At 31.5% G+C, this 20,641-nt stretch overlaps 1 protein-coding gene across 1 annotated transcript; it reads left to right on the forward strand.

Moving 5' to 3' along the window:
* Positions 1-14,245: 14,245 nt before the first annotated feature.
* LOC107644342 (strigolactone esterase D14) lies at positions 14,246-20,530 on the forward strand. The gene is made up of 2 exons (XM_016348179.3): positions 14,246-14,731; positions 19,607-20,530. Exons 1-2 carry the CDS (start codon positions 14,343-14,345, stop codon positions 20,049-20,051), a joined length of 834 nt encoding a protein of 277 aa, XP_016203665.1. The 5' UTR covers positions 14,246-14,342; the 3' UTR covers positions 20,052-20,530.
* The last annotated feature ends 111 nt before the right edge of the window (positions 20,531-20,641 follow it).

Genomic DNA, 20,641 nt, shown 5'->3' on the forward strand with positions numbered 1-20,641 from the left:
AGCATAGCATTACAAATGACAAATAAATCCTTGAAGCATGCACATGGAATAGTGGAGAATATCTTGGTTAAAGTGGGTAAGTTCTTCCTCCCAACAGATTTTGTAATTCTTGACATGGGGGAGGATAAAAGTGCCTCCATAATCCTAGGAAGACCATTCCTAGCCACTGGGAGAGCTCTTATTGATGTGGAAGAAGGTGAATTAGTGTTAAGAGTTCATGAGGAGCAGTTGATCTTCAAGGTTTTTAGACCCATACATCACATAGGTGAAGAAGGCAATTGCATGAAGAATGAGTTCACTGATTCAAGTTTCAAAGAACCCCTTAATAAGGTAAAACAGAGTACAGCTCGAGTTTTCTTTGGTGAAAATCAATACAATTCCCCCTAACATCAAACCTAAGATTGGTGTTAGGTGTGCATCATCCACCAAGGAGGAAGCTCCCAAGAAGAAAATACCCAGTGGATGGAGAAACAAGAAGATCCCCACTGAAGAGTTCTCACCAGGAATGAAAGTGGTGTTAACTTAAAGCCCAGTGTTGCCTCATACAGTGAACAAGATCCTCTCTCTTGAGCATATTGAGTTAATCCATGAGAACACAGGAAGACGATTTACCGTGAGAGGTGAGGAGTTGAAGCACTATGATCAACCCTCATCTTAACAAGAGCTGAACGTCAAATTATTGTTGTTAAAGAAGCGCTTGTTGGGAGGCAACCCAACGCTCAGTATCCTTTGATTTTGTGTTCAGTTTGATTTTCGTTTATTTATGATTCTTATTTATAGTTTTTCTTGGTTTAATTATGTTTGTGGTCATGAAAAGTGCTTAGAACAGGGACAAGAAGAATTTGGAGGAAGAAAAGAACACTTTGGAGAGGAATTCATTCGGGTGCTCTGGCGCTAAACGCCAGGCTAGGCGTTTAGCGCCAGAACTAGCACAAATCTCAAGGCAACTCTCTATTTGGGTGGCGCTAAACGCCAAGATGGACGTTTAGTGCTGGGAAGCATGAATTTCAAGGAACTTTACGTCGATACTGGTGCTAAACGTGAACCTGGGCGTTTAGCGCCAGCATGCACAATTCCCAAGACAAGGCCACTGCCTCGCAGGGCGCTAAACGCCAATCTGGCGTTTAGCGCCAGAAATGGCATCAAAAATTGAAGTATTTATGTCCACTCAATGCTAAACGCAGACCTGGGCGTTTAGCGCCGAGTCCTCCTCCCAAAATAAAAAGGAAAATCAGTGGTGCTAATCGCTAGAGTGGGCGTTCAGCGCCCAAAATGGCACAAGATTCATGGCACTGCAGCGCTAAACACCGAAGCTGGTATTTAGCGCCAGTAGTGCTGAACGGTCAAGGGTTTCAAAAGTTGAAATTCAAGATCTTGTGGGTCCCACCCACATAACCCATTCAGCTTTCACCATTCCCAACCCCAATCCCCCTCTTTTATTTTTACCGTCACTTCCTTTCCTCTCTCCCCTTAACTTCTCCTTACCACAACCCCAACCTCCCCCCACCCCCAATTAACCCACATTCAATATTTTTCCCTTCCCTAATCCCCCATAACCGAGTCTACCGCCTCCCCTCCCTATAAATACATCCTTTTCCCCACACCACAACAACTACCCCCTTCTTACCTTCTTTTACAACTCCCTTTTTTACTCCCATTCTTTCTTTATCACACCCCCCATTCTCCATTCTATTTTTCTATACTCCACCTTTATTTTCTTTATTCTCCCCCTTTCCCTTATCTTTTTACCATCTATTTTTTCTTTTCTTTTCTCTTTGCTCGAGACGAGCAAAAGCTCTAAGTTTAGTGTTAGGGCGCTTCGCTTTTCTTTCTCTGTGAATCATCCATATGGCACTTAAGACCAGAGAATCCTCTTCTAGGAAGAGGAAGGAGAAAGCTCCCGCAACTGGTCCCTTTGACAACAACCGGTTTAGCTCCAAGACCCACAAAAATCACTTCCATGAGATTGTAAGCAAGAAGAAGGTGATACCGGAGATGCGATTTGACTTATAACCGGATGAATATCCGGAGATCTGAAAGTAAATTCTGAGGAGGGGTTTCGAGAAGAGAGAAGGTGAATGGTGAAGTGGTAAGGAGAGAAGAGGGATAAGAAGAAGAAGGGAGGAGTGTAGGCATTGGGTGGGTTGATGGCGATGGAGAGGGGGTTGTGATGGTGGTGGTGTCGGCGGCGGCAGATGGTGGTGTTAGGGAGAGGGGAGGAAATGGTAGTTGAGTGAGAGAAAGAGTGAATCTCAAATGAGTGGAAAGAGGGTTCGCGGTTTGAATTTATGCCTTGTAACTGTCGAATTTTTCCTACGATAAACCATTGCGGGTCACCAAAACGCAGCGTTTCACTAATTAGGTTTACTATCGGATTTTTCCGACGGTAAATCTGACAGTAAAGGACACGTAATTTATTTTTTCCTCCAAATATTACCCGCAGATTTACCGCCAAAAACTCAAATTCGCTGTTAATTACTTAACCTTAAGAATTCGACTCCGTTACCACCAGTAAATCCGTTGTTACTCTGCAACGTTAAATCTGATGGTACTCAATATTTTTCTTGTAGTACGTGACAGAAGAAATTTCATAACTATGACATTGGAAATTTCTTAAGTAGTTAGAAGTTATCAGAAAAAATAGCACTCATATTCTTAATCATGAACTAGAAATTTCTTAACCGTGACACAAGAAATTTCTTAGCTATTATAAATTATCAAAAATAAAAATAGCACCAAAATATCTTAACTGTGACACATAAAATTTTTTAACCATGAATGAAAAATTTATTAATTGTGACACATGAAATTTTTAAGCAATTAAAAGTTATCAGAAACAAAAATAACAAAAAACATTATTAACCGTGACACTGGAAATTTTTTAACCATGATACGGTATCTATGATAAAATACATATATGTTCTTTTCTTTTAGTTTACATATCTAATTTTTATTTCATTGGATCTTTGAATTGATAGTGAATGCTTTGTCCATGATATAATAGGCTTGAAATATTGCTGCATTATTGGTTTTTTTCTCCTCTTGTTATTTTCTTTAGAGAGAGAGAGAAAAAAATAGAACAAAGAAGAAGAACATGCATGATGATGATTCAAAAGAAACAAGAAAGAGAAAGAGAAGAAGACGCAGTAAAAGGAGATGAAGAAAAAGAAGATGCAACAAAGAAGGAAAAATAAAGACAACGTAAATGAAGATCGCGTGCAAAGAAGATGTAGAAGAAGAGCGCATGTATGTAAGTGTACAGTTTGGTTAAACCTGATTTAAAAAATACTTCCTGTTTAGTATTTGTATTACTCTATTAATAATTAATAAATTCTAAACAAAGTAACTTGAAGATGTTTGGGTTGTTTTTATATTGTGTCACACAAACATTATTGCTTGGATAAAGCACCCATTTTTTTTTAACTTGTTCGCCACTATATTTGTCATTCGAGGTACATATGGCAAAGAAACAACTTCATTTAGCTCATTTGTATTCTTGAAAAAGTAACCACCTGTTACTTGAGAGGCCTTAATTGAGCTAGTCTCAACAACAATAGATCAAAATCTTTTCTTCCAACATAATCGCAATCTTAAGAAGATAGCATCAAATTAAACCCTAGTATCAACACAACTAGGATTGGGCTTCTTGAAATGAAGTCAACAACCCAAGCTCTATTAGAAACCCCAACTACACCCCTACATCCCCTAGGCTACAACTATGAAAAATAGCTACCATCCAGATTGAGCTTGACATAGGCAGTTTTAGGATATTTCCATAGCAAAATTGAAAGTATATCAGTCCAAAAAAAGACTCTGGAGCCAACATAAAACTATGACATGATTGTTGTATCATCTGTCTTATATAAGGGAATTTCCAATGATCATCATTGAAAGTTCTATTCAATCTCTATCTCTATCTTTTCTAAAGACAAACAAACAACACAAATGATTATGGTTAGATAGAGATGCACAAATCCAATAAAAAGGTTATCACTAATTAAGTTACAAGTACAATCAAAAGTTAGACAAAAGATGTTTTGATGTTTTGTTAAGAGCTTATCAAAGTTAACATTCCTGGGTATGTATATCTTTTTTGCCACTCACCATTTTTGTAAGGAGTTGAGTGTAAAGGTGTCAATGGGTAGGGTAGAGTAGGATTTGGATCCAACCCTATCCTACTCACAGGTTGAGAATATCCTAACCCTAACCCTACTCATTTTTAACCCACAGGTATCCGACCTTACCCACGGGTTACCAAAAAGATACAACATTATTATATAATTTGATGATAATTTAAAATAGAACTGACTTTTAACTAAAAAAAATATTAAATTATCAATTAATGATCTTCTCTTATGGCTAAAGATCTTTTGCATTTAGTGAGAGGTCTTTGGTTCAACATCTACTTGAAACATATTTTTATATAAGTATATAACATATACATATATATAGGATGTGGATTGGTCGGGTAGGGTTGAGGCTCAACCCGCACCTTGCCCGACCTGCACGAGAACCCTACCCACACCCTATCCTACCTGCTGTAGATCGGGTTGGCAATCCTATTCGACCAAGTTGGGTCGGGTTGGGTACCTGCGGGTAGAGTGCATGTTGCCACTGTAAGAACTGTAAGTTAATAGCCGTTTAAAATAAAATAAAATAATTAATTAATTATCCAAAATAGATTAAAAAATTTAGACATATTAATTTGAAAATTTAAAGGTAAAATTTGAATTCAGTAGATGTTTTCGAGTGGAAAACTGTAATTTTCTATGAAAAATTGTGTAATAACGCGTACAGGTAAATTAGCTAGCAGTACCAGCTTAAGTATGTCTGGTACTGCGAGAGAGAAAATAAAACTATAGAAAAAACTTAAGAAAATATTTAAAGTTAAAAACCAGACAGTAATTTTAAAGGTTTGGGCTCAAGGTTGGGCTAAACGAATCAAAAACGCTAAGCAGTTGGACCGGACTCAAGTTGAGCCCAACCCCAACGTATATAAGAGTGTAAATGAGGCCATTTAGCCTCATACCACCACATATTACCACAAAATTCAGCTGCTGAAATTAGAGAAGCAGGGAATGTCACTATTCATCTTCCTCTTTATTTGTTTGTAGCTTGAGCTACGGTGCTCCAATTCCGTACCGTTTGCGGTCACGCGTAGCTCTCGCCGAGTCCGTCATTTCTAACTAAATAAAGTTGGTAAGAACTCAAATTCCATACTCCTTTTTTCTGCCCTAACAGTTTCAAAAATTTGGATATAGTTATTGAGTAGATTTTATGATTTTAGTTGTTTAGATGCCATCTAATAGTGAAAAATTATTGGGTCTTGTCCCAATCTATAGTGGGTGAGGTAAGTCACTTCAAAAATCCTTGTGGTTTGATATTTTGGTAAGTCCTAGTATTGATTTGGTATATTGTATGATATTAGAGTAATTACATGTTGATTTGGAGTTGACTTGGTGGATTTGGAGCATTTGGATTTGAACTTTGGTGGCTGAAGCTTTGTGGAAGCTTGTTTGGAAGTCAATTTTGGTATTTTGTGCATGTTCAGAATTGGCCAAGATATGGTCTCAATTTTCTTTAGTTAATATGTGATATTTCATGAAACTTAGGCTAGTGGACCTTAGGATATAATTGAATTGATATTGGTTGTTGATGATTGTTGATGATTGATGATGAATAATGATGTTGTTGATAATTGATGATGAGTATTGATTGTTGGTGATAAATGATGTGGATTAAGGGTTTTGACAATGATGAAATTGAAGAATAATGACTTGTGATGGTTTGGATTGTTAATCGTTAAGAGTGGTAGTGTATGAGTGAAAATTGTAGAAGTAATTGTTGATTTTGGATCTAAATGGCTAGGTGTTGTGGGGTTGAACAATGATAGAATTGTAATTGGTAATGTGTAGGAAAGTGTAAGATTGGAATTAAGTGTGTTTGAATTTGGTTTGGTTGGAAGTTTTGGAAAACTAGAGAACTTTGCAAGTTTTGATAAAATCTTATTTTTTGATGAACTTTGACGAGGTATAACTTGGCCTATGAATCTTTAATTTTGGTAAAATTTCATTTAAATGAAATTTGGATCCGAGAGGTTTAAGACGTTCGAAGAACGGGCAAAAAATATTTTAAAACAAAAAAGTTATGTGCGTTTGAAGTTCGGTATAAAAATATGAATTTTGCAGCTTTTAAAATTTTTGTAAGGTTTTCAAGGCATGCGTATGCAGAGAGTGCACGCGATGCGGGGATTGGCTGCTGCCAAGCACTCTGGCGTACGCGACACTGGCATGCGTATGCGAGAATGGCATCCTTGTTGTCATGTGCACGCGACTTGTAACACACGACGCGGAGGCTTCCTTCTAGGTGAGACTCTTGCGTACGCGTGTAGGGTTACGCGTACGCGACTTGGGCAATTTGACACCCATGTGTACGCGAGAGGTGGCATGCGTACGCATGACCCCTGTTTTGCTGAAAAACTTTTTTTTTTGACATTTTAATGGTTCTTCTAACTTTCTAAACTTCTCTAATCTCTATTTAAGATTTTTAGCTTGTGATTAGGCTTTGAAACTAGTGAGGATGGGTTAGGTAACTTAATTTAGATATTTTTGTAATAAGTTTAGAAGACGGTGGCTTAGGCTTGGGAAGTTCTGTGGATGGAATGACTTGAGTGGATTGGCAGAGTGTTGAGATGATAATATATTGAGAACTGATGATGAGTTTAGAACTTAGAAATGAATGGTTGTGGTTGATGAGATTGATGAGATGAGTATTAATGGACTTTTTCTATATGAGCAGTAATCACTGAGATTTATTATATACTATTTATATACTAAGATTGATGAGTCGCTATGCGCCTGGCAAGGACGGTGGTTAATCCTGCTTGTCGAGGTTGCGGTGCCGGTGTAAGAACGGTGGTTAATCCCGCTTACGTCGAGATGTGAGGTCGAGGCCCGCTAGCATCCTTTTGAGTCGCAAGAGTGGGTCGGGCACTATATCCCTAGATAGTGGGCCGGGCGCTATATCCCTGGGGTACCAATTATTCGCGACCAAAAGGCGACATCCCAAGGGGATGTGTCGGGTTGGCAATTGAACCAACAAGTGATATCACGGCCAATAGGACATACATTCATCATGTGCATCTTCTATGTGTTTGCTTACTTTGCTTACTTCAATTTAGTGCCTAAATGTATAACATGCCTACTTGCTACTTGATTACTTGTTGTAAATATATATTTCTTGTGTTTTACTTGCTTGCATTTATCTGTGTTTTCAGCTGGGATTGAGGAGGTTCGGTAGGCGGTGCCAATGGGATTGCATGGGGATAGGATGGTGAAGGCTGTGGGATAGCGGTGTTTCTGTTAGACTTAGAAATTCCTTAAGATAGATAAACCTCTTATGGTTTAAGTTTTTATTATAAGTTGAATATATTTTTATATCGGTGTGAAGTTCTAGGATTGCCTTTGGCATCTCGAAACCTTATATATTATCTATTGATGGGCACTGTTACCATACTGAGAACCTCCGGTTCTCATACCATATGTTGTTATTTTTCAGATATAAGTCGCAACCCACCTCGGTGAGTTTGTAGGGTGGTGACAGAGCAGAGGATCGCTTTTATCTTTTGTACTTGCGGTTATTTTGATGTAGTTTTCTCTCACTTTTGTATATTGCACTTGTTTTCTTAGAGGCTTACTTTGAGAGATAGGATGTTGCTGTTTTATTTCAAAAACTCTGTTGTATTCTATTTGAGCTAGCCGGCCTAAACTCCATAGGCTGTGACTAGTTCTCTTTTGTATACTTTATATATATATATATATATATATATATATATATATATATATATATATATATATATTATCTTGTATTTATGATCCTTTTCTTACCTTTGCACTTTAGTTTTTGTGTGTAACGCTTTGTGCTTTTGTATTTCTGTTTTCTGAGTCTTTGAGCTTTATTTTTTCATCGGGTTTTTAGTATTATTACTTCCTTCCGTATATATTATTGTATAAGCTTTAGAACTGTCGTTACGCTTTGTTATTCTTTACTTTACGGCTAGAGGTAAGGCTTAAGGTAATAAAGTGTTACAGTCACCCCTAGTTGAGTGTATAGGTTTTGGTTGTGGTGGTTGTAGTGAATGGGTTATATTTGAAATGAGAAGATGATGAATTATTGTGGTAGTTGTAACGATAGTTAGAGAAATAGAGAAGAAAGAAGATTAGGAAGAAATAAAAGTAAGAAATTATAACAAAATAACTAGAGATATCTTTTATAATAGAAAAAAATTTAAGGATAAATTTAAAGATGCTAGAAATGGTTTTGAATAATTAAAAAAAAAATTTAAAATCTTTTAACTCAAATATTAACAATTAAAATAATATATTATTGTTGGGCAAAACATTTGGTGTAAATGATTAAGATCATATGTGCATAAAGTATATTATGGCTGGAGAAAATAAGAATAAATTAGGTTCAGGGGTCAATTTACCTTATGTTTGGTGTCTAAGTTTGTTTGAGGTTCAAGACTACTTGAGGTTCAAATTTACTTGAGATCCAAGATTACTTGAAATTCAAGACTACTTAAAGTCTAAATTTGCTTAAGATCCAAGACTACTTGAAGGATAAATTTATTTAAAGTTTAAGATTATATCAATTAGTTTGGGATTTTTTCTCTATAAATAAAATTAGTTTTAATAAATTATGGGAGCTTCCATGCATTCACACAATCACACACCCACTCTCAAATTTCTAGTCACATTGGTGTATAAAAACATGAGTTACGAATCCATATAAGTATTGGGAGCAAGGTAGTCAAAATCGCGTTTCAACTCGTAGAAACGCACGATTTTACGTTTCTGCATCCTCCCTCAGTCTCGACTTTGCTTCTCGTCCAGGACCAAGCTTCTTCGTGTAGAATCGCCGTGCAAATACGCAGAGATGCTGGAATCGCGTTTCTGCCCCAATGTTGCGTTCAAGATTGAAGAGGCTCTTTTCTTGATCCTGATTGCAGTCCAGTCCAACCCAATGGCCCAATCTGAATAGAAGACCATGGAAGATGGAAGAGCCCTAGCAGATTAGCAATAAATTCCCTAATCTCTTTACCTTCCTCAATTTATAGTTTATCTCCATGGCCAAAATTTCAAAATTTTGCCTTTCTCAAGTCTTTCAATCTCTGACTCTATCTCTCTATCCCTCTGAAGTTTGAATTTTGGGCGACCAAAATCTCCAATTTGGTGCGTCACAGCCTCGCCGTAAGGTTTGCTGCCGTTGTTGTGGAATTAGACTGGTGGTGGCTGGACTGTGTGAGCGTCAATTTGTGAGACTCTCTAGCTCTGCCTCTTTGTCTCTGGTTCTCTGGCTCTCCCTCTCTATTTCTGGAATCTGGATTGCTGTTGCTCTTCTCCTCCCCTTCACTGGTAGTTCAGGTATGTTAAAATTTTTTTAATTTTTATCCTCTTCAATGTCAGTTCAATCTCTTGTTGTACTTGTTTATTATGGATTATATTGCAGGTTGAATTGCTATTGTATATCTTTATTGGTTTACTGATTATATTGCATATTAATTATATTGTTCAATTTAGATTATAATTTTATACGAATTATAGTAGGTTTTCGAATTGAGGTTAACTTATCTGTTCATATTTATTGCAAACATGTATTTCATATCACCGTACAAAAGACCTTTCATTATTTACTTGAATTTTTTGTAAGGCATTACAGATGTGAATTACGAATTGGTTAATTTTATGTCACCGTATTGATGAAGTGTTGTTCTGGACCAAATTGGTGATGGCGAAATTTTTAAAGATAAACTTTCAGTTTCTATGAAAACAATTTAGTTAACAAGGGAACCATATTATTCTTCGCAGCCTCTTATATATATGTTAGTAACTATCCGATTCTGAATTAAAGTATCCTAATCTTAACAGAGCCATATATGAAAGATTCAACTAAAATCCATGAGATCAGAATTTTTTAGATCCACTAAATACAGTATCCTTTACTTTCAATTCAATAACCTAGAACTAGAATCTCCTTTTTTAAAATTAAATTAAATTAATCCTTAGATTCAGAAACTAGAAGTGTCCCTAAACAAGGAACATGGCATCATGTGAAGTGGGACTTAGCTAGTACAGCAAAACCTTTATGTTATTGTTAATTACCAATAATTCACATATTACTTGTTGAATGATGAAGGTGAAGCACTGTATATGAAGATGTTATATATGTTGAAGTTGCACTGTTGAACGATTCAAATTACTTGACAAGAAGCTTTTGACTTTAGCTTTGATTTTGATCAATGAAAACAGGACTAATAATAAGACATCATATTAATTCAAAGCCAGGTTCTTCGAGAAAACTAGACAATAATTTCTAGAAACCATTAATCTTCTCTAGCAAATCTTATAAGCTGCAATTGGCTAGTACAACATGGACTTCTCTGTTCATAGAAAAAGAAGCTGCAATAATTGGCAGCGTGTACACTAATATATTATTCCTTTATCTGAAACCATTAATTTTCTTTAGCAAATTTTATAAGCTTTTCTAAAAGGTAGATATAACTTGTGAATTTGTGAATTTATTTTAGTGTCGTATGAAGTTGTAAGTTGTGAATTTGTATTTTGATTTATGAATTTGTGTTGAATTGTGACTTTTAACTTGTTATGGTATATATATTAGTTATAATTCTATGGATAATTTACTTTATTTGAGATTTATTTTATTCTCTATAAAATTAGTTTTTGCTATTAAATTTTTCTAAATTTTTATAATTTACGAGTCATATTTACGTTCCGTCTTATGATTCAACGAATTACGATTTTGAGTTAGTTTAACGAGTCGAGGTAAAAACTACGAGTTCACTACCTTGATTGGAAGACTCCATTTTTTTTTTAGTCATTTTAATTATGTCTTTTCTTTTTGTTATTTAAATTTTGTCATTTTTATTCAAATATTTATTAATTTCTGCATATGTTAATATAAATTTTATAATTTTTAATTCTTTATATTTTAGCATTTATTCTTTTTTATTTCTTACGTTCTATAATTATTATTTTTTATATTTTTATTGAAAACAATATCTAAATCTTGAGAATAATCCACACAAAAAATTATATCTATTTTTTGAATTAAAATTACTAATACAAATTTAGTAAATATCTCCTATCGAAATCCGAAAGGCAAAATAAGCGAAATAATTATACTAATTTCAATTATGGCTAGGGATCCATAAACCAATTAACTTAGGTTGGACCAAACCCATAGTCTATAACCTAGAGATTCATACAATTTAGATGTTCAAAAACTGACAAATCGCTTAGCCGTGAAAATATCAAAATCATAGTCACGATTCATGTGGCTTTCTAACGGGGGCAATGGGATAAACTATTCACTAAGTTGTGTTTACTACAAGACGATGTTGTTGTGACAAAAGTAGATTAAAAAATTATATATTTATTTTTTTTCTTTGTTTTATTTTATTTTAAAATTTTAAGTGGATAATAATTTACTATGTTATTATGTCTCTTATTCCTAAATATATTTTATTGTGTTATTGTGTTTTGAACAAATTGCTTGATAGGGAAGGAAGCTGGTGGTGGTGGGGTTGGTACTTGGTAAAGTTATTTAATGAAATTAAAAAATGTTTTAATGGCAGAAAAAGGTTGGCATTGGACTTATTCACTTCCCACTCAGTGTCACGGCGTTTTCAACATAAAACGACAAATGGGGCCTTTTCCATCTCATGGACCCCAACCCTTTTTTTTCTCTTTAAAATCATTCATTTTTTTTTTAAATTAGTCCCCACCAACAATTGTTATTTCGAAGATGACCATTGCATTACATCACATCATATTATATATCATTATATTAAGATTATGATCGATTAATTACTATAATATATATCCTAATCTTCTCTTCTCAGATTACTAAATTTGAGATCACTAACTAAAGAAAAAAAATGAGAAAACATTAGTTAGAAATAATTAATTTGAGAGAAAGAAAATACGTTAAAGTACTTTAACGTATATACTAGGATTTATTAATTCAAAACTACTTTGTTGATATAATGTGGTGTGATTTTCATAGTATCATGCCGTGGTTACTTTAATAATGGATAATATTCTGATGAGTTAATGATGATCAAGTGCGATATCACTTTTTCATGAGATTTAAAAATTAAAGTATGGCAAAATCCCACTAACTTATACTACTACCTTAGCTTTTTTGCTAAATAAAAGATAAACTTCTAGAAAGTATTTAACATTTAATATTGTACTACTGCTGTATCATGTAATGAGAGTAAGGGTCATGTACAAATTTATTTTACAAAATATTTAATATCGTCTCTTATATAGTAGTGTACAAAATTTAAACAGCAAGAGTAATATATTTTCAATATATTGAAGGCGTGAAATTTCCCTACATATATTATACTAGTTGAACTCTTTATTATAATTAATTGTACCTAAAAGTTTATTAATTTAATATTTAAAAATAATGTATGTTTTAGAGGGATATTGATGATATGTATATTCTAGCTAGTAGCAAAGATAGATACAATCCACTGGACGTTGAAATTTTCTTCTTCTTTTTTTAATTATTTATTTAAAGTTTTATATTTCTTTTGTGATGGTGGGTCGCTTACTTGCTATGTGGACCTCCGCAGCTATGCACTAGAATACTTCTAAAAATGTCAAAGCAAATAAATGACTCCAACTATCTAACAATTTCATAATAAATTCACCGCTTTTGTTTTTACGAAATAAAATTGTTAAAAGAAAAAAAAAAGTTGAGGAAGCAAATAAACAACACTCCCTCGCCCAATTTTATGAGGGGGCTTTGTCTTATGTTTTGTTTTGATTGTTATATGTTAGTTGTTTTGTAAGTATTGAGTGCTTTTTTTCCTTTCGAGATCGAAAATCTATAACCACTGATCTAAAAAAATTATGGTAATGGAGATATATGTCAATGTAAGTATATGAGAGGATATTTGAATATAGAATTGGTGATGAGGAAAAAAAAATTTCTTTATAAAATGTGATGGACATAAAAACCACTTTAGTTCGATAAGGAATAATTTTAAAGTGGGGATGAAATTGTAAGATATATTTTTAAAATTAAATATATGAAAAATTATATTTAAAAAGGTTACATCTCTTTTTAGAATTATGACTTATTAAAAAGTTATAACTTAATAAAAGATTATGACCCATTAAAAAGTTGTTTCTTTTTAAAAGGATGTGTTTTTTTTCGTGAAATCAGAACACACCAATTTTTACAACAATTTTTTTTCTTATTTCATCATTTCTATTTTTTTCATCTCAACACCTTTTTTCTTTTTTTTATGCGCAGAAGAGAAAATAAAGAATATAATTTTATAAAATATCATTAGTGCAAGATTTGATTATGTGAGTATAAAAATAAGTTAAGTATTTTTTATTATATATTACAAAAAACTTGTTGGTAATCTATTGTGCACACTAAAATAAATGGGTGGGGATGAATTAAGTGTAAAAAAAAATGTGTCACACACCTTAAAAATTGTGTCCTTAGTATGTAAATTTAGATATTTATTCAAGTTGAGTTTTAAATGTTTATATTTTTAAGAGTTTTGAATTTTTTGTGTGTTGGATATTGACTGCAATATTAACCGTGTAATATCAGCTCTTACCTCTCAAGACTTGTTTATTTTTATTTAAACACAAATAAAATTAAAAAGAACATAGTATCATATAAAAAAGAAAATATCGTACACAACGACACATTAATGTATGTCGATACCAATAAAAAAAAATAATGCTACATGTACATCAAAATCAATCACTAAAATTAGTCATCAGTATAAAATACATAGGGAAGTGTTAGGGAAACAATGAAAATTTTGAACAACATAAACAACCACCAATTAAATGAAAATACACTACACCCTAATTTAATGTTACTAATTAAATTTACTCTTTTAACCTTATTAATTCACATTGTTTACACATTGTTCAAAAATCTTGTTGGTTACCTATACTTTTTCAAATAGATATTGGAATATAAATACATATTGAAAATAAATTAAACTACACATATATTTATACACAAATACATTAGTTGCTGACTTTAATAACTGATTTTAATATACAAATAGCATTATTAAAAAAAAAGAAAAGTCTAATATGAACATAAACAAGAAAAACCTTTTAACTAGTTGAACTAAACAAGAGTTTCATACTTATCTGCCTATTATAAATATGGACAAGGCCAACAACCAATAAAACCACACATCCTCTCTCCAAATAGTGCCTCTCTCTATCTATCTAACTCTCTCCCAACAAACACAAAAGAGAAGCAAGATGATACCAGAGAAGGGGCTATCAAGTGCTCTAAATGCAAGAATAATAGGATCAGGAAGAGAGACCATAGTTCTTGCACATGGTTATGGGACAGAGCAGTCAATATGGGACAAGATCATAGCACCCATGTTTGATGACAACAACAATTACAAGGTTGTTCTGTTTGATTGGCCTTTCTCTGCTGCTGTGGAGGATCAAAGCCTCTATGACCCAAATAAGTATTCTTCACTGGAACCCTTTGCTGATGACTTGATCACTTTGATGACTGAGATGAACCTTAAAGATGTAAACTTTCTTGGCCATTCCATGTCTGGCATGATTGGTTGCTTGGCCTCCATTAAAAGACCTGATCTCTTCAAAAGGCTTCTTCTCATTGGTGCTTCCCCAAGGTTTCTTTCTATTACTTACATAATTATTACTTCTTCTTTTTACTACTTTCTATAATTGTTTTATTTTCTAACTAATATTTACTTTTTACATAATATCGCTAAAAAATTTATATAGAATATTTTATTACTTAATAAGTTTTAATCACTAAGTTAATTTTTAAATTTTTATTTTGTCAAACAAATTAATCTTATATCAGATTATTTATATGAATGAACTGATCTCAAATTTTTTTTTAAATTATGTTTTTATTGAATAATAATAATAACTAAAATTACTAAAATTTGACATAAAAATAATTTGTCTAACAAAATAAAATAAAAAATAGAATTAATTGAATAATTAAAATTTGTTAAAAATTAAATTGATTTGCTAAAAGTTCCGATTTGGGTATTTCTGATAAAATTGTTGCTTTTCTAGTTTTTTTCCTCTTGAAGAGATTTTCTTTGTACTTTATGGTTGTTACTAGATTTCTAGCTAGAATAGCTAGATGCATAGTTGATAGTTCTTGATAGTTCTTGACTTGACATATTCTTTGAAAGTTTTCAAAGTGATGATTTGATGGTTTCTTTTTATTTGTTGTCTCCCTCTTTTGATAGTTCTTTGTGCTCTCTCTAAAGCTTTTATTTGTTGTTGGGGCTAATTTTAAGTCCTTGTGTATGTTATTAAGAAGCTCTCTTTGAATTTCTTCTTCCTCTTTTTGTATTTTGTTTTTTGTTTTTTGTCCTATGCCTTTTTATTGTATTTTTCATTTTACTTTTTGGGATATGATATTTCAATACCAAATGAAACTAGATTCAAATCTTTCTAAAATTTAAAGTGACAAATTGAGTATTATCACAAAAAAAAAATAATAGTTAAAAAATTATTTATTTTTTCAATGATAAAATACTTTTCATAAATCTTTTTAGCAAGTGTTTTTAAATCATTTATTATAAGAATACTTGTTAGTACAATCTTATTTTTCATAATGGTTCCATTTCTTTAAGAATATTATCATTTTAACGTCTTTTTGTGCAAATTATTTAAACGATGAAATTGATAGTGACTATTACTAAAGAGGAGTGTTAAAAAGCTAGTAAAATTTATTATTTTTAGTCAGCAGTTAATTATTAATATTTAAAAATATTAATTAAAAATACATCATTAGATTATTAGACTAAATAAAATGAATTTATGACTAAAAGTGATGGTCAAAAATAATAAATTTTATTAATTCTTCAGTATTTTTTATTACTAAAATTTAAAGTCATATTTTTTATAATATTTTTTATTTTTAAATTAAAAAGTATTTTAAATATTACAAAATATTAATTTAATTTTAATAGTACTTTTAAAATAGTCAAATTGTATATTCGCTGTAGTCAGCATAATAATAGCCATCATAGCAAAAAAAAAAAAAAGTTATGTACAATAACTGTCTCAATTATGTTACAGTAACTAAATTTTATATTATATCTATCAATAATGAACTTATGATGGTTATAATGTTTTTATAGAAAAAATACCCTGCTAAAAAAATACGTAACTAAAATCTGCTGTTATATTTTACAATGTTTATAAATATATCTAAATATTACGAAAAATTTTTAAGTATATCGGTATTACAAGTGAATTTTAACTGTTGTTTTTAATTATATATTATATATTTTTTATAATTAAAACTAATAATTAAAAATAACTGAAATATCGGTATATCAATATACTTAAAAAAATTTTAATATTTTATAATACAAATATTATTTCTATCCCTATTTCTCCCCACCCGTTTCTCATACATGCATGTATTCTTCTTCACTCTTAACTTTGTCACTTCTTTTCCTAATTATTTTTAATTTGTGTCACCAATCCCGTCATCTCTATAGAATTTGTTTTATCCCACACGCTATTTGTTTTCTTCACTTTAATTTTCTCTATCCGATGCAATAGTAACTTCTCCCTATAGGAGAACTATAATAGTGCATTTTATAATTATTATTTTAAAGGGAACTTGGAATATTTTATGTCCCCAAAATTCTACCTAGGAGTCTAAACATTCACTCTAACGAGGAACTCATTTGAATATTTAAAAAAAAAGTTAGATGAGCAATAAAATTAATTATTTTTAGTCAATAATTAGTTAATAATATTTAAAAATATAGACTAAAATATATTATTAAATTGTTAGACTAAAAAATTGAATTAATAACTAAAAATATTAATAAAAAACAATAATTTTTATTAATTCTTGAACTTTTCTCTATTTAAAATTAGCATTTATAATAATCAGAATATTCAAATAAATATTAACACAAAATATGATATTTAGATATTTAAAAAAATAAATCAAGAAAAAAATAAAAATCAACCAACATAAACTTGTGATTTTTAAATTTCAGGTATACACTTCAATTTTTAGATGTACAAATTATTATTAGTTGATGCTGATTATAACTTAACATATTAAAAAAAATTAATTTCCTATATCATAATCCCAAATAAATTAAACCAACCAATTACAAGAAGAACCAAGCAAAAAATGTGGTCTGAACGCGATTGGGTGAGCGATGAGAGAATCCAAATTTTATTGTATTGTTGTGCTAATATCATTTTCAGCATGGTGGGTTTGTTGCAACTCTTGCTTTCATCCACAAATAACATATTATAATAAATTGGATCATGTTATAGTTAGGCCACACAGGCTGTAACTCTATATGTATATATAAAAGGAAAAGTATATGGAACCAAAATGTGACCAACCAAAAAATAAACAAAATCGTTTAATTAAAATCACTTTTTGAATAATATGTTTGAACCGCTCCTGAGATCACGGAGCACAAACTAAAACCCGATTTTTTATGGAATCCAAACACATTTTGCCTGATTTTTGCTGATATGCTTTTGGTTCCTAATTGTTCTCTATATAAAAAACAAAACTTCACTTTCCCTTCCCACTTTCCGACTTTAATTATGTTGGCACAAAACTTTGATAAAATCTAATTTGGAAGGTTGTTCTCTAGGTTCCTCTTTAAAATTTGAACCACCAAAATTAGCCGGCCAATTAGCCCCATCAACAAATTGAATATATAAATACTGTTGGAGCATTGGTTTTTGGTGTGATGGCTGTCTATGTCTTAGACCTTTAAAAATAAAAAAAAAATAAAAAGAGAAGACACACTTTTTAGAAATATTTTTTTTTAATTTCGTTTGTTTTATATTGCTTTTTTTTAAGTCTAACAATAATCGAATTCTAAAATTTTTAATAGCAAAAATTTTGATGCTATATTATGAAAATATTTTTTCTAAAAATTTAAAATAATAAAAGAAGACACATCAATAATTATATTTTTAATATTTTATCAGTTTTTATACTATTAAGTTGCATTTGAATTTTATATTTAAGACCAAAATAGGAAGATAAAAATATGTTCTGATGAAAGTATAATTAATTCATTATAATTATAATAAAATAAGGAATCAATTTCTGCTGGAATATAAGATGTTTGCTTTTTTGTTTTTTGTTTTGCAAAACTAATAATTGGATGTCATATTCATAAAAGTTCACATTATAATGTTCACAAAAAAAGTTTTTTTTGTTTAGAATTTTTAGCTCTTTTTTTGTCATTTTTTATGGTTATTGGTGTCTAGTGAACACATATTTATGATCCTATTTTTAGTTTCATTGGATTCTCTATAGCGTCTAGAACAACTTTTCTTGTCTTGTTTTATTCCATAACAAGTCAAACCTATGAGTATATTTAATGGAGATTTGGAGGAATTTAGTACACATTTTATTTTTCTAAAATTGTCATTCGCTATATATATTTGAATTTAATTTTGATGCACTGTCAGTGTAAAGTAATTTTATATGTGCATCTAATTATGTAATGTCATATTAGTAAAAATAATTACCTTTTACATTGATCGCATGAATGGTCATTCAAAACAATGGATGTAATTGCACCATTGTTGTCAAACTCTCGAGTTAACTCGTAAACTCGTACGCGTTTACGAGTTTAGATATGGAATCGAGTTGACTCGGGCATAGACTCTATCCTACTTAAAATCGGCTAGACTCGGTCAAACTTGGACAAACTCGTGAGTCTAGAACCGAGTTAGCGAGTTTGTGTTTTTCTTCATTTTTGCTAAAAAAGCGTCATTTTGAAAAAAAAAAACATTTTTTTATTGCTTCTAATTTTAGCCTATTGCTTATCGTTTATGTTAGATAGCCAGATAGTTCACCACTTCATGGCTAATTAGTAATTAATTATTTTTATTACAGTTAATTTGATTATTTGATATTGTTCAATGTTCAATTAAAGATATAGTATTACAGATTTAGAATTTTTAATTTTGTGTGTTCTATGTTGTATTTGTATAAGAATAATTATAGAGGATTTGAATGTGTAATTTAAAGTATTTGTTATAATGTATGCTATTATTTTAATTTATTATGTGCTTTAAGATTGATATTATTAATTTTGAAGGGTTAGAATTGAGTAAATATACATTATGTATGTTATATATATATAAACTTCATAACAGGTGAACCCGTACGAGTCTACGAGTTAACTCGCGAGTCGAGTCTAGGTCAGCTCCACGAGTTTACTTAGACTCGCGAGTTTAATAACCTTGAATTGCACGACTGTGTAAAACATTTTATTCTGTCAGTGCATTAAAATTAAACTCTATATATTTATAAAAATACTTTTTACTATTTCTAAAACTTAATCTAAGATCATTTAATAAAAATGTGTAAGATAATTACCATCTCGACTAATCTCACATGTCATTATTACAAATGCTTAATAAATAAGAGGATTAGTGCCAATTAATAAACTAGTATTAAAATAAAAGAAATATATTTAATCCTTCTTACTTTTTGGCATAACATGTAGGTATACAAACATAGATGACTATGAAGGTGGCTTCACAAGCTCAGACATTGAAGATTTATTGAAGAACATAGAATCCAACTATGAAAATTGGGTTTCAGCATTCTCCTTAGGAGTAGTGGATCCAAATGATATGGCCTCAGTGAACAAATTCAGAGAGTGCTTGCAAAGAATGAGAGGTGAAGTTGCACTCTCACTTGCTAAAACAGTGTTTTGCAGTGACTATAGAGATATTCTTGAGAAAGTTGAGACACCATGTACCATAATTCAAACCTCTAGTGACATGGTTGTTCCACGTAGTGTAGCTCAATACATGGAGAAAAAGATTAAAGGGAAAGTTACATTGGAGATCATAGATACTAATGGACACTTTCCTCAGTTAACCGCACACCTTGACCTAGTTAAGGTGCTTAATGGGGTTCTAGGCTTTGGCTTCAATCAAATTTAGGTGTCTTCAGTTTGTTCATGTTTTCTCTAAATAGGTTTGTATCTCTCGATTTGTCTTTATATATATCTATGTTCATATGTAATTGTAGAAGCAACCAAGTTGAGTTGCTCTAGTTAGCTCACTAGTCCGCTTAAGTAAGTGTCAGTCGCTTTGTGAATGCAGCAACCCATTGACCAGCAACAAATTCGTAAATAAAGCTCCAATCAGCGGTGAATTAGTCCTTAAACTGTCAGATTGGGAGATGTCATGGGAAACAAATAAAAAATATGTAATTGTAGAAGCATATAAGGGTCTCTTGGTCGATTGTTGTGGAAATAGTGTGGTTTTTGCCAATTAGTTATTGATTTGTTTGTAGTTTGAAACCCTCTTTTTTTCTTTCTTTGTTCAATGTAGTTTGTACTTTTAGAATTAGTGGTGTCAAATTGCCAATTAGATTTGTGCAAATGTACCTTATTTATATTTAGTTTTTCTTCTCTTTTGTTTTTTTTTTTTTTTTTCAACATGAGGTTGAAAATGAGTCTCCTCTAATTTATATTTGGACACCCATTTGCACAAAAACATATACCATTTATTTTAGTCTTGAAGTAGTT

This window comes from Arachis ipaensis, chromosome B6 (genome assembly GCF_059453495.1).
Source record: "Arachis ipaensis isolate K30076 ecotype BB chromosome B6, ASM5945349v1, whole genome shotgun sequence".
NCBI classification, from domain to species: Eukaryota; Viridiplantae; Streptophyta; class Magnoliopsida; order Fabales; family Fabaceae; genus Arachis; species Arachis ipaensis.